The sequence below is a fragment of the Gallinula chloropus genome, assembly GCF_964237585.1.
Source record: "Gallinula chloropus genome assembly, chromosome: 16".
Classification (NCBI taxonomy): domain Eukaryota; kingdom Metazoa; phylum Chordata; class Aves; order Gruiformes; family Rallidae; genus Gallinula; species Gallinula chloropus.
This window is the reverse complement of record NC_140101.1, coordinates 12,838,883-12,852,141: the sequence shown is the minus strand read 5'-3', so window position 1 is coordinate 12,852,141 and position 13,259 is coordinate 12,838,883. Positions and strand designations below refer to the sequence as shown.

At 52.8% G+C, this 13,259-nt stretch overlaps 1 protein-coding gene across 2 annotated transcripts in view; it reads left to right on the top strand.

The window, feature by feature from the left end:
• RALY (RALY heterogeneous nuclear ribonucleoprotein) overlaps positions 1-7,088 on the top strand; it is a 134,803-nt gene extending 127,715 nt beyond the window's left edge. The window contains exons 8-10 of one of the 2 annotated variants that reach the window (XM_084271771.1): positions 746-891; positions 4,966-5,014; positions 5,253-7,088. In XM_084271771.1, the coding sequence (XP_084127897.1) occupies positions 746-891; positions 4,966-5,010 (191 nt within the window). In that variant the 3' untranslated portion in view covers positions 5,011-5,014; positions 5,253-7,088. Of the gene's footprint in view, positions 1-715; positions 892-4,965; positions 5,015-5,252 lie in introns of both variants that reach the window. The other variant, XM_084271770.1, reaches the window with a different exon arrangement.
• The last annotated feature ends 6,171 nt before the right edge of the window (positions 7,089-13,259 follow it).

The window sequence follows — 13,259 nt, the reverse complement described above, 5'->3', positions numbered from 1 at the left end:
TGAGCAGGGACACCTTTAACTAGATCAGGTCGCTGAGAGCCCCATCAAGTCTGACCTTGAATGTCTCCAGGAATGGGTCTTCCACCACCTCTCTAGGCAACCTGTGCCAGGATCTCAGAGTGAAGAACTTCTTCCTCATGCCTAATCTAAACCTGCCCTGCTGTAGTTTAAACCCATCACCCCTTGTCCCAGAGATCCATGTCCTTACAAACAGCCCTTCCCAGCTTTCCTGTAGGTCCCTCTAGGGATGGGAAGGGGCCCTGAGGTCTGCCCGGAGCCTTCTTTTCTCCAGGCTGAACAAACCCAACTCTCTCAGCCGGTCTTTGTAGCAGAGGTGCTCGGATCATCCTCGTGGCCTCCTCTGGACTCACTCAAAAGGTCCATTAGCAGAAGTCACAGACTGTGGAATTATAACTCAGCTATGGAATTGGCTTTTGAGATTATGAGACTCTTTTCTTCTTCTGTGATACAGCTTGTCTTTTTTTTTTTTATTTGTTTTTCTGTTCAATTATTCTATTACTTTATCTGCCTCCCACACTCCCTCCAGAGAAATGCAGTGGTGACCTGCTCAGCACTTTCCAGGGTTGCTTTCAGGCAGCTTCCCATTCCAGAAAAAAAACCCCAACCCAACAACCAGATCCATGATTTACCTACCAGCTGAATTTGGGGTCCCACTGGGTTAGTGTCATCGGGCTCCAAACATTGCCTCCTCCAGCCCCTGACGGCCCGGCTCTCGCTCCCGCAGATGTACGGAAGAAGGTGGATGGCAACAAAAGCGAAGTCTCGCAGGAAGACACCGCATCAGAGGCAGAGGCCAACACAGAGGAGCCGCTGAACGGGGACGAGGGTGAGGAAGAGGGTCTCGCACGGGATGAGTGTGAAGATGAACTGGTAAGAGAGTCCCCCCAGCCAAAGCAGTTCAGTAATGGAGCACAGTTTTACTGGACGTTACTAGATCCCCAGAAAAATAGCCTTTCCTTCCTCCAAAGAAATTGCTGCATTTAAATCCCACAGTTGTTCACAGCTCGTTCTTTGCCACTGTCCTGCTGCTTGCAAAAGCACTGACCCCCCCATGTATGTGGAGACACCAAAGAAACACGGTTGGCTCTTGAAATTTGGACCACATGTATCCTTGATTTCACAATTAATTAACGGTGAAGACTGCCAAGTAATCCCCAGATACCCTGCAGCATGTGGCAGAGACGGGCTGTGTCTTACCATGACTGTGCTTCCCTAAGCACAGGCCCCAGGTGGCACGGGCCTCGGGACAAGGCCTGAGCAGGCCACAAGCGCGGTGCTGGAGCCTGGCTGGCCGGGTGTCACACACACATCAGCCCCACTGGGGCTGGTCCCACCCTGAATAAGGACACAGCTGGTAAAACCAGTGAGCAAATGTTGTGCCTAGAATGCGGGAGCCCTGTTCTTGGGCACTCTCACAGTAAGGGCAACACAGGGCACTGCATTACTGCTGGTGACACTGCTGGTTACCCCAAGTTAAGACTCCTCTGAGAACAGGATAAGCTCCAGGCGAAGGGTAACAGGGTCCCGGGGTGGAAGGACAACAACCCTGCTTGCTGCCTCTTGCACAGGAGCACAGCCCGGGAAGCCAGGCTGGCTGGCACACAGGCTTGGAGCATGTTGGGGCAGCCTCCGAAACTGTACTGTCCCCCCCCTGCAACAGTTCTGCTCCTTGTCCACCCCAGCACCTTCAGCAGCAGATATGAGGGTAAAGCTCAGCATCCCTTTCTTCTTCCTCACTCCATCACTGCTGGGGTGGCTGCATCCCACTGCCCACGTACAGCACGCTTCCTATGGCCAAAAAGCTCCTCTAGAGCAAAACACTTCCCAGCTTGTTGTACTCTTCTGCTCTGTGCCACTAGTCCTGAGGGATGAGGAATCTGGACAGGGTCTTTCACAGAATCGTAGGCGTTGGAAGGGCCCTCCAGAGCCCATTGAGTCCAACCCCCTGCCGAAGCAGGGTCCCTAGGACAGGTCACACAGGTTGGCATCCAGATGGGGCTGGAATATCTCCAAAGAAGACTCCACACCTGCCTGGGCAGCCTGTCCCAGGGCTCTGTTTACCCTCACTGGGAAGAAGTTCTTCTGCATATTGGTATGGAACTCCCTGTGCTCCAACTTGCAGCCATTGCCCCTTGTCCTGTCCCCACAGACACTGAGAAGAGGCTGGCCATGTCCCCCTGTGTCCCACACTTAGATATTGATAAACACTGATCAGATCCCCTCTCAGTCTTATTTTCTCCAGGCTGAACAGCCCCAGCTCACTCAGCCTTTCCTTGTAGGGGAGATGCTCCAGGCCCTTAATCATCTTTGTAGCCTCCCCTGGACTCTCCAAGGAGATCACTGTCTTTTTTATACCAGGGACCCCAGAACTGGACACAACACTCCAGGGTGGGGCCTGACCAGGGCAGAGTACAACTCTTTCAGCTGTTTCAATTTCTGGGGCCTCGTAGCTGAAGTCTGAGGCTCCTGCTAAACCTAAGAAGAGGTGATTAAGGGGAGACACAAGGTGCTATAGAGAAGACAGGCAGAAGGTGGCCTCCAGCTCTGTGTCAGTTAGGCCATGGAAGGTCAGGTTTGAATTGCATCAGGGAAAAGAGATGGCAGAAATTAGGGGGACACTTGCTGATGCTAATGATGATAAAGCAGCACACAGCCTGTCAACAAAAACACATGGGGTTCCCTGCTGTGTGTGGGATAGGAAAACAGAGTGGGCAGCCATCTGCAGGCAGTGATCTCAGAAGAGCTGGTGGTCATTAAGCGTAGGTGAACAAGATGACTGTTCCAGCTCCCTTCCACCTCTGTTTTCTGTAACTCTCTGGTCCTCAGGTGGCACTGAGATCAGAAATGTTTTCCTGCCAACATCAGATGGGCTCACATGTGCTCAGCATGAGGCAGGTTGATGTGCGCCGCTCATCTGCAGGGATGTTCTCTTAAGCACTGCAAGGTGACTCACAGAAGCTGTCCTTTATATTCTGCTCCTGACCTCACAACACTTTACAGCTTTGAAGCCCTTCCAGCTCCCAGGGAGTGACTGATTTAACCCACATCGCTTTGGCTTATGCACGTTAGCGTAGCCCTTACCGCCCACTGCCCATGGACATGGTGCCCACATCAGTCCCTAAAAACTGCCTTTGGCTCTGAGGGTCAGTGGTGTCACAGGAGAAGAGTCAGAGGTCAGTAGGATCCATCTAGGAGCTAGTTCATTGAGTTCTGATCAGTTAAATTCAGTATGTGAAATACCAGGTACAGTCGGATTGGCTGCCAGTTCTCTGCTATTTTCTGTATTTAAAGTTATTATGGGACACAAAGGTTACCATGTGAGTTTAGTGTGTGTATCTGAAGTGTTACCTGCATGCAAAAAATGCCACATCACAGGGAGCGGATGCCTGGTGTCAGGCAAGGGATCCCCCAGCCCTGGGGGTAACTCACGGAGGGATCCCCCAGCCCAGCCAGCTGCTGGGGGGGGATGCTCAGCAGGTCCTGACCGTGCAGACAATCACTCATGAAGTGGATGATTTGTATGCAGAGTTTCTGCTGTGTTCATGCAGTTTTAGTTGCTTACCAGCCCAGTCTCCATCAAACCATTTGGGTTTGGTTTTTCTTTGTTTCATTGCAGTGCTTTGTATCAGGTGGCCTGTAGCAGACACATGTCATGATGTCACCCGCATTGGTCTGTCCTTTGATCCTCACCCACAAGCTTTCAGCTGACTCATTGCCTGCTCAACGTGCATATGGGCAATTCCTTTGCCCAGACCACATGCCACCTCATCTGGCTTTCCTGATGAGCCTGTTCCCAGGGTGCTCTCTGAGCTGTAATTGCGGAGAAGGAGCCTTTGTTCTTCTGCCAGAAGTCATAAGCCTCCAGACTTCCCTCTTTTGGGAATCTCCATCCACAGCTCCTTTGCGCAAAGGCTCCCACTGTCCTTCCTCACACATGCAGTCCTGGGGCTTCTGTCCTGAAGGGTCCCTGCAAAAACCCTGTGGGTCTGGGCTCCCTCACCTCTCCATTCAGGTCACCTAGCATCCCCTCTGCTCGCATCTCCTGCATCCATTCCCACCTCTGAAATGCTCACCACAAAACTGAGCCCATGCAGGAGACAAAACCCTGCTGCTGAGCACGAGTCTTTTAAGGGTGCTGCACTGCAGGGTGGCTCCAGGAGGGGAGACAGTGCTTTGGAAACCACAGGGAGTGGTTCAGCTGCTGGCACTGTGGCCCTTGGAGTGCTGAATGCTGTGAGCATTTCCATTCTGCTGCCAACCCAGAGCAGTTTCTGTGCTTGACAGGGGGTCGTTACATCATGTGCGATTTGCCATAGCAGACTGACACACCCTGGCTGGCATCGCTGGGCAGTTCAGTAACACTGGGATGCCTGTTGCCTCGTGCAGGCTGTTTCCAAGTCCCAGATTAAGGCGTGAGCTGTGGAAGCAGATGTGCTAAACTTTGTGGAAGTGCTGAGCATGGACTTAACCTGGCATCAAGCCTCCAGCCCCAGCATGGTAACTCATGCCACAGGCTCAGGACCTTCCCTGGGACGTGCAGGCTCTGGTGGAGCCCAGATCAGACACCTGCCTTTGCACAAGGGATGGGGCTTACTTTCATCCCAGTCTTTCTGAGGTTCAGCAGGAGCCAAGCTTCAGCATGTTAGAGGGTGTTGCACCCCCCAGGCCTGTTTGGCAGAGCCCTTCCAGACAAAGGAGCCTAAGGAAATTTTTGGGTTTGCTTGGGACTGTTCCCCCACACACACCCCAGACACAGCACCCAGTGTCCCCCCCAAGGGGTGCTTTGTAGCTCCTCCAGTGCACTGAGCGACCTGACGCTGCTCGCAGCACCAGAGCTCTCCCACACCCTGGAACCAGCTGGTCACCGCATGTGAGGCGCCACAGAGGGGACAGGGCAGGAGGGACATGTGGTGATTTACTGTTTCTGGCTCCCTTTCCCTGCAGGAGAACAGCCATTACACAGACGTGGAGGATGCCAGATTACAGTAACCAGGTACAGCTCACATGCTGCTTTCAGAGGCTGATTCTGGGCAAAAACTCCTGTCACACATGTTGGGGTGGGGATGCCGCTTCACAAGATGCTCTTTTCCACTGATCCTCTGTGTTTCCTGAGCACTGAGCCTGGCTGCTCAGATGGGTCACTGGTAGCCTCCCCACACCCTTTCCCAAATCACGAATCCACAAGGTTTAAGGAACATGATGTACCTTTTCTCTCCCTGCTCTCCTTGCAGCCCCTCCAGAACAGCAGTGAGCAACCACGGGAGGAAAGCACGAGGCTAAACCCTGTCTTGGCACGTTGAGCAAGACAAGCTGAATGGAAGTGCTGCTGTCATCTCTACCTGGCATTCAAAAGGAGAAACACGGCCCAACATCTTCCATCCATCTGTAAAGCAAAGACAAAGACAACTCATCATCCCAGTGAATCCCCACTACCCCGGGCAATGGATTCAGAGCTCTGCAGCCATCAGAGGCAGGACCAGACCCTGCACAATCTTTAACCATCACTGACTGGATAACGAGAACGGTTGTGTCACCCAGCGAGTCAGATGTTCTGGAGCTTTTTGTAGGAGAGGAGGGAGAACTGAGCCCTCAGCCGGTACAGACGGCGTTTCCCATGCTGGGTGAGAGCATTTGCTGACTGGGGGAGAAGTACTGTTGCAGCTTGGACAATGTGTGTTCCCACGCCACAGGTCATGTTGAGGAAGAAGGTGTGGGGTGAGCTGAGCTCCCAGAATGGTCACCTCCTGCTGAGTCTCTCCTGCCCCATGGTGTGTCGCAGGGACACTGTCACGTCCCAGTGGAACGGAGTCAGGGCTGGTGCACATGCTGTGCTCTTCAGCTGCGTGACGGGAGGAAGGGGCGAGGAAGTTGCCTGCAGGAAAGCAAGTGATCCCAAGCAGAAGAAACAAAGCAGTCATCTTCAAAGGTGGCCTCCCTTGTTCTCCACTGGGAAGACACTATGTACAGGCCGAGCGAGACTCTGCAGAGTGAGGGGGTGTGAGCATAGGTGGATGAGACCCTTTTCTTGGGCCAGCTGCTCCCTGGAAGGGATGCAACCCACCTCCTCCAGCCCAGTGCCTGAGGGATGCAATCCACCTCCATCAGTCCTTTCCCCAGAGTGCTCCTATCTCCTCTTGCCCCAGCCTGGCTGGGTCTTCACACCAACCCAGCAGACCAGGAGAGCCACACCGCAGCTCCTGCTGCCCACTGTGCCCCATCACCAGCCCGACGGGGCTGCGCAGCGACACCTCGCCTCAGCGTGACGAGACTGATCCTGGCAAATACCCCGAGCACGATGCATGTGGGCGTGCAAGCACCTCCCCTGCCTACCCACGTTCAAGCTGCTGTTGACCCATGCCATGTCCTGGAACAGAGAGCTGCAGCAGCCAGCACGCAGCTTGTCCTGGGACCCGCCCCCCCGTACGTCACAACACCCAAGGGGTCTCTCAGCCTTTCTCTTCCCGTTCGTTCCTCCGTCGTCGGCTTGTTCCAGTTTTTCTGAGTTCAGGGGTAGACGGGACTGGACCTCATGCAGCACTTTATTCAGATCAGATGCATCCTGCCCCTATTCTCCTCCAAAACACACACACACACACACTCTTTAGTGCTTTGAATCCGGACCGGTGTCCACAGCTTCTCCTTGGTCAAACCCTCCCACGAAACGCGTGGCTTCCCAGGTCGTACCCAGTGCTCCCCAAGGGCACTCTGCTTTCTGCCCCCGTGCTCAGAGCCAGACCTCACCTACGGCATCCCTCTGTGAAGGGTTAGGGGAAAACAGGTGCCGGGGGCCACGATCCCCTCCCCTGAGGGCCATCCCAGAGCAAGCATGGCTCTTGAAGCACAATGTTTTATTTGCATTTCTTAGTTTCGACTAATTCATGAGGGATTAAAGGGATAACCGTGCTTTCCCCGACCTGTCCCGGTTCCTGTACAATGTACCCACTGTGTTGTACTGAGCCGCTGTAGAGCTGTTCTCTAGGCTTTGAGAGATGAGCTGCAGTTTTTGCTATGAACTGTGATGCTGATGTTTGGGAGAAAGGTGACCTTGTACATACAATCCTGTATAATAAAAGGAAGAAAAATCTAATTTGCTTTCGCTCTCATCTCTCTGTCAGACACAGAGATATACACACACACTTTTTCCCCTCTCTGTTTCAGACAAGTAGGTCGTCTTTCCCTTTCTAAGCTTCAGCTCTGCCCACAGCATTAGCTTTCCCTTACACAAAGTGTATCCCACTGGGCTGAGCAAAGCACCTGGGGCTTCCCCAGGGCCCTGGGACTGGAAACTCATTTGGTACAGGAGAGCGGGGGAGAAATGCAGACCTCTCATCTCTGAACTTTGCACTGGGTCCATCTCATAGCAGACTGGAAAAATGAGGCTGCTGTGCCAGCTTGCACAAGTCACTGGTGCCAGTAAATACTCCTTACGCACTTTGTCTTCTGGCCACCTCCTCAGTCCCTCCTCAGCAGAGCAAAGCTCACACCATTGCAGTCACTGTGCACATACTCAATGGAGTAACCACCCAAGCCATGGCACGTTTGGCACCTGAGCTGTGCCTGGAGTGCACCAGCGACCACGTGCTGCTACCACATGTTGCCTGCCTTAAGTTTCCAGTCCCACAGAGCTGGTTGCTGAGCCATCACCCAGCACTGGAGGGGAAAGCTGCCTCCTGTATCCCTTCACATGCATGGTGAGTCTGCAGATGTTTGAACATCCATCTGTCCATCACCAGTTCGCTTCAAGGTGAGGAAAGCAGCATGCTTAGACTAATGGATGGGTATCTTTGTGGCTGGGAAGGAGGAGGGAAGGTGGGGGAATAATAAAACTTCTGGCTGTCAAGAAAATCAGAACCAGTTGAAGCTGAGGGCTGCTGAGCTGTGTACCTGGGCTCTGAGAGTGACTGTGGCTCAGTACCTTGAAGGAGGTCAGAGCACTTCCCTGCTCCATCCCAAGCTCATCCCTCACTGGCCAAATGCTGAGCCTGGCACCAGGGTGGGACTGGGTAACTGCAGCATGGTGCAGCTTTTCAGATTCAGGCCATTGGAGCATGGTCAAGGTCTCCTAGCAAATAACTTAGATTTTGTTAATTGTTTTGGGGGAAGCGTGAGGGACTTTAGGAGCTCTTATGCAGGCCCCCGTATGGCAATTAACTTTGCTATTGGCTGTAGATAGGGCCCCAACAACATGAGCTTGGGATTTTAATGTTCATGGAGTTGTGTACATGGCTGTCCAAAAAACCTGTGCACAAAGAAAGGTGAGGGCAGAGCAGTGGGGGTGGGAAAGGGAACGCACACCTCACACTGCCCCTTTCAGCCAATAAAGCAGCTGCAAAGCTTCCTGCTGGTTTCACTGGGTCCATCCAGAGAGGAGCAGAGACAGAGTGTTGTCACCACACTGAGCACCACTGTCCAAGAGATGGAGAGAGAGAGAGAGGGCGTGGGGAGAGGTAGATGCCTACTGCAGGGGCACGAGGCACAGCAGCAGAGCTGTGGAGAAAGTCACCTTTCAAGGGTAAACACATACAAGAGCTACGGTGTGGGGTGCTGCGTGCTCAGAGCACAACTCAGCACTTGAACCATGACCCACCCATCCTCATCCAGTCCCAAGCACGCTCTGGTGTCATGGGAACAGACCGCAGTGAAGAGCAGAAGCCCCGTTACTGGGCTTGCCCTAGTTAGTGGGAAGATGTGTGGTCCTCCCCAGGGCACTCAATATCTATGACACAGAAAGATCCATCAGATCTCATTAGCTCTTGAATGAACATAAAGGGGTCCCCACCCTCCATGCACCCAACCTCCTTCTCCATGATCCAGTGTCACCATAGCGTTGTTTTCGGGACTTGGCTCTGCCCTGCTGGGATGTGGCAAGAAGAGGGTTTGGCCACTCTGTTCTCCCCAGCATTTCCCTCAGGGCAACAGTTAATGGGCATTTACATAATCTAAAGAAAATCAACCAGCATAAACTGGGCGACAACTGAACATCCATGCAGCCCCCATCTCATGGGCTGGAAAACAAAACCGCTTTTCTTAAAGCCTTTCCCCACCAGCCACAAAGGCTCCTTACCAAGTGCCCTGGACCTCACTTGGCTTCTGACCTTCTCTGCTCTGTTGCCACCTCATCTGCATTCAGTGGTGACAGCAGCACAGTTGTTGGAAACAGAGCCAGAGGTCTGGAGCTACCCTGCCTGGGCTGCACCTCTGCTAAGGAAGCACGAAACACGTGGGGCTGCTGATGCTTTGGGCTCAAACCCGCTGCTCTGGATGGGCAGCAGACGATGTTCTGGTGCCCAGCTGTGTTACATGCTGCGCTCGGGAGGCGTCAGAGCAACAGAGCAGGGTTATGCCAGGCCCAAAGCCTCCTTTGTCGTGCTTCTGCACATGGAAAGAGTCTCAGGCCAAAACACACATAAGCTTGAATTCAGTTTGGGTCAGGAGATGCTACAAGAGTCCCCACTGACTTTAATAAATCCTATTAACTTTAATGAGTGTCACAGAGTCCATGCAGAGCTCTGGAAATACTTCGGCTGCTGCCGCTGCGCCGGGACTCATTCTTTGGGGACTTTGTAAAAGCCAGTTGCTGCCTCTGTGAGTTGTCATATCCCTCCGACATTGTCTTCTCATTATCTGCAGGAGTTTTAATTCCATGTTTTTCTTCTTCTCCAAAAGATTGTGGAAACATTTGGAGATGTGGTCAAGAAAGGAAAGGGCTCCCAGTGGGGTCTGTCCATCCTCTGCCAGGGAAACAAACCCAAGCCCGGGACAGGGGCAATCCAGTGCCCAAAGGACTTTCAGTTGACATGGTGGAGTTGGACAGACAGTTGGACTTGATGATCTTAGAGGTCTTTTCCAACCCTAAAGATTGTAGGATTCGTATTCGAAATGCAACTGTGTATTCCTATCTGCAGGTGGCTGGCAGAGGGGCCCGAGCAGCCCTTCCTGCACTGACCACAGACACGTGGGACACCCTAGGAAGAACCAGCACAGCAACTCAGAAGGTATCCAGGGATTACACTGAAGGGAAATGCAATTCCTATCAGTTTTACTCATAGCCATTTGCTCTCAGACTATTACCAAACAGCCTGGCTTTAAATCTTACCAGTCATGGCCACTCACACTTGCACTTGTCTGGCACTGGAGGAAGCAACCTGGATCCAACCAAACAGCCATGGACTGGCATCCCCTCGCAGAGCAGAGATCCCAAGGATATGGCAAAGAGAGGCCCTGCATCCCTGGGAAATTCAGGCTGGGTGGCATTTCTTCCTGCCCAGAGGCAAATGGAGGGCATGGGATGGGGGCAGGTCAACAACGGCTGCATCTCTGGGGCATGCAACTGGCTGGTCTTTCACCAGATGCTTCTCCTGGTCTTGTTCTCTTCTCCCAAAAAGTTGATTGAACAGTGCACCCTTGCTCCATCTTCACCATTACCTGTCAGATACCTGCACATGGGACCTAGTTCTCACAACAAAGAACTCTCTCCACCTTCAGAGTTTCTTTCCGTGCAACACTGGGAGCGTTCCCCACATCGTGGAGCTCAGCCCTGGCCAGTACAGTGCTGCTGGCAGAAGCACAGGGATCAGAGTGGTGCTGCCTTCACCAGGACAGGGACACTGGTGGGAAAGTGGCCCAAACCATGTCTGAGACAACAATGCTGACACTGCAAGGCCAACACTAAGAGTCAAATGCTTTAGAAACTTAATAACAAAAATAAGGACAGCAGATGTATTTGGCTTCTCTCATTCACTCCAGGTCTGGCTTTCCAAACTGCCTGTTGAGCTCCTCTGAGAGATGTGTTGCAGCTGTGGACGTTGACATTTGGAGCTGGGCAACAAAAAGCTTTTGAGAAATCTGGTCCTAAAGGAATCAAAACCAACAGTTCTTTGGGAATAGGTCCTGTCTGCAGAAAACCTAATAATGCATTTGAAGAATGATTTTGCACTGGGACAGAACAACACTCACCCACCCATCCTGACTGGGCTGGTTGGGCAGGGAAGAGAGAAGCCAAGGAAGACAATGGGTGTATGGTGGTGCACCAACAGGCAACACACAAGCACAGCTTTTCTGTTCCTGTATGACACAATGCAACGCTTTCCATCACCCAGATCACAATCTGTCACTGCACCCGTTTAAAATAAGGACACAAAATTTAAAATAAAGACACAGAAACATCAAGTGCTGCATTTGCAACTGCTCCTCACCACCTCTTGAAAACAGTCACTAAGATACTATCTTTGTACAAGCCCATAGTAGAGATCATTTCCCACAGTATATTTCTTACTGTGAGATCATTTTACAATCCAAGGCAGATCTCCACTCTTTTCATATCAAAGAACAAATAATTGCACTGGGGAAGGAGTAGCAGGCTCCCTGCCCATCCAGCCACCAAACCAGACACATGACAGAATCCTGCATCCACCCAAGCCTGGAATGATCCTAACAGGATGGGGATGTGCAGTTAGATATCCAACTTAGCACCTTTGCTACCCATCACCACTGGTTGGGCACGGAGCATGTCTGCCTTGGAAAACTGCAAACACATAACAGGGATCAAATCAACCTGAGCCAGCAAAGAAACAGAACGTGACTGGGAAGAGGATGTGCAGAGAGAGACACAACTTAGAGATGGAAAAACCCTGCTTGGACCCTAATTCATATGTGGTGATATAAAACGTACAGACAGCACCAGTGAGAAGAGATAATATACAGCTGAGTCCCCCCTGCACTTCAGAAGATGAGGACTGGCTGTAGCGCTGGCTCGGTGGAGCACTCGGTGGGAACACAGAGGGACAGGCTGTCGCTGCATCAGTTCCTCCCTCCGCCTCCTCCCTACCAGCTCTGCTCCCCACAGCACTCACCCCTCCCTCTCCTCCAGTTTCTTGGCTCCTTCTAAACACCATTTTGACCCATCAGGCTGTGGACGTGCAAGACCCACTGTGAGGGTCACACTCTTCCAGAAAGCAGCCAGTGTGCATGGGGCAGAGCGTGCTGGGCACAGCGGGCACTGCAGCCAGAGTAGGGCACAGTGGGCACTGCAGTCAGAGTGTGCTGGGCACAGTGGGCACTGCAGTCAGAGTGGGACACAGTGGGCACTGCAGTCAGAGTGTGCTGGGCACAGTGGGCACTGCAGTCAGAGTGGGACACAGTGGGCACTGCAGTCAGAGTGTGCTGGGCACAGTGGGCACTGCAGTCAGAGTGGGACACAGTGGGCACTGCAGAGTGTGCTGGGCACAGTGGGCACTGCAGTCAGAGCATGGCACAACGGGCACTGCGGTCAGTGGGACACAGCAGGCACTGGAGTCAGAGTGGGATACAGCGGACACTGCAGTCAGTGGGACACAGCAGGCACTGCAGTCAGAGCGTGGCACAGTGGGCACTGCTGTCCAACTTCAAAAGGCAAATCCAATAGCCAGGATCCCCTTTAACAGCAGCAGTCCTGCACACCAGGCGCAAGCCTGCTGACCCCGCAGCCGTGCCTCCCCACGCACAGGCTGGTACCTTTCTGATCACATGGCGCTGGCTTTTCTCTCCACACACTCACCCTTTGTTGCTTCTGTGCATTGAGCTTACTCTTAGCTCTGTGACCTGCGTATTTCCTCACAGCAAAACTGCTCTCTGCCACCCAGGGATGAGGGCAGCTCCATCACTGGTAAAATGGCATCAGTGGGACCGCTGCAACCCCGGGGGGGCTGGGGCTACAGAGGGAGTTCAGTCCAGGCAGGGGGTGCTCAGAGCCATAATGGTGCAAACATTCCCTGTGTTTGCTTGGAGTTTCCTTCTGGGCAGTCCTGAGCCACCCAGGGAGGAGGGGTACAGCGCAGCTAGGACATTCACTCCTAATCTTCACCCTGTGCCCCAGCTTGGCCTCCTCCTCACTGCTCAGAAGATCCCCTTCATATCCACACATGCCCAAGCACCCCATCACCTGATTCCGGCCTCTCCTCTCTGCTTGCAGCATCTCCCTTGGGCAGCTCCCTTGGGCTTGTGACACAGACTAACAGCACAGGTTCAGCCATATTCTTACCTACAGAATATGCAGGGTGTGTGTATATGATACCTGTGTGAATATGTAGCCATGTCTTACCTGTAAGAGCACATTCTCCCTAAGCTCTTGCTAAAAACTAAGAGACCAGCTGAATGGCCTCTGGAGGCACCTCCCCATTTTCATCAGTGACTACAGAGGAAACACTGGATTTCTTCACCAAGGGGCCAGAGCCAGGTGAGGCCCCTTAAAGCTTTTAGAG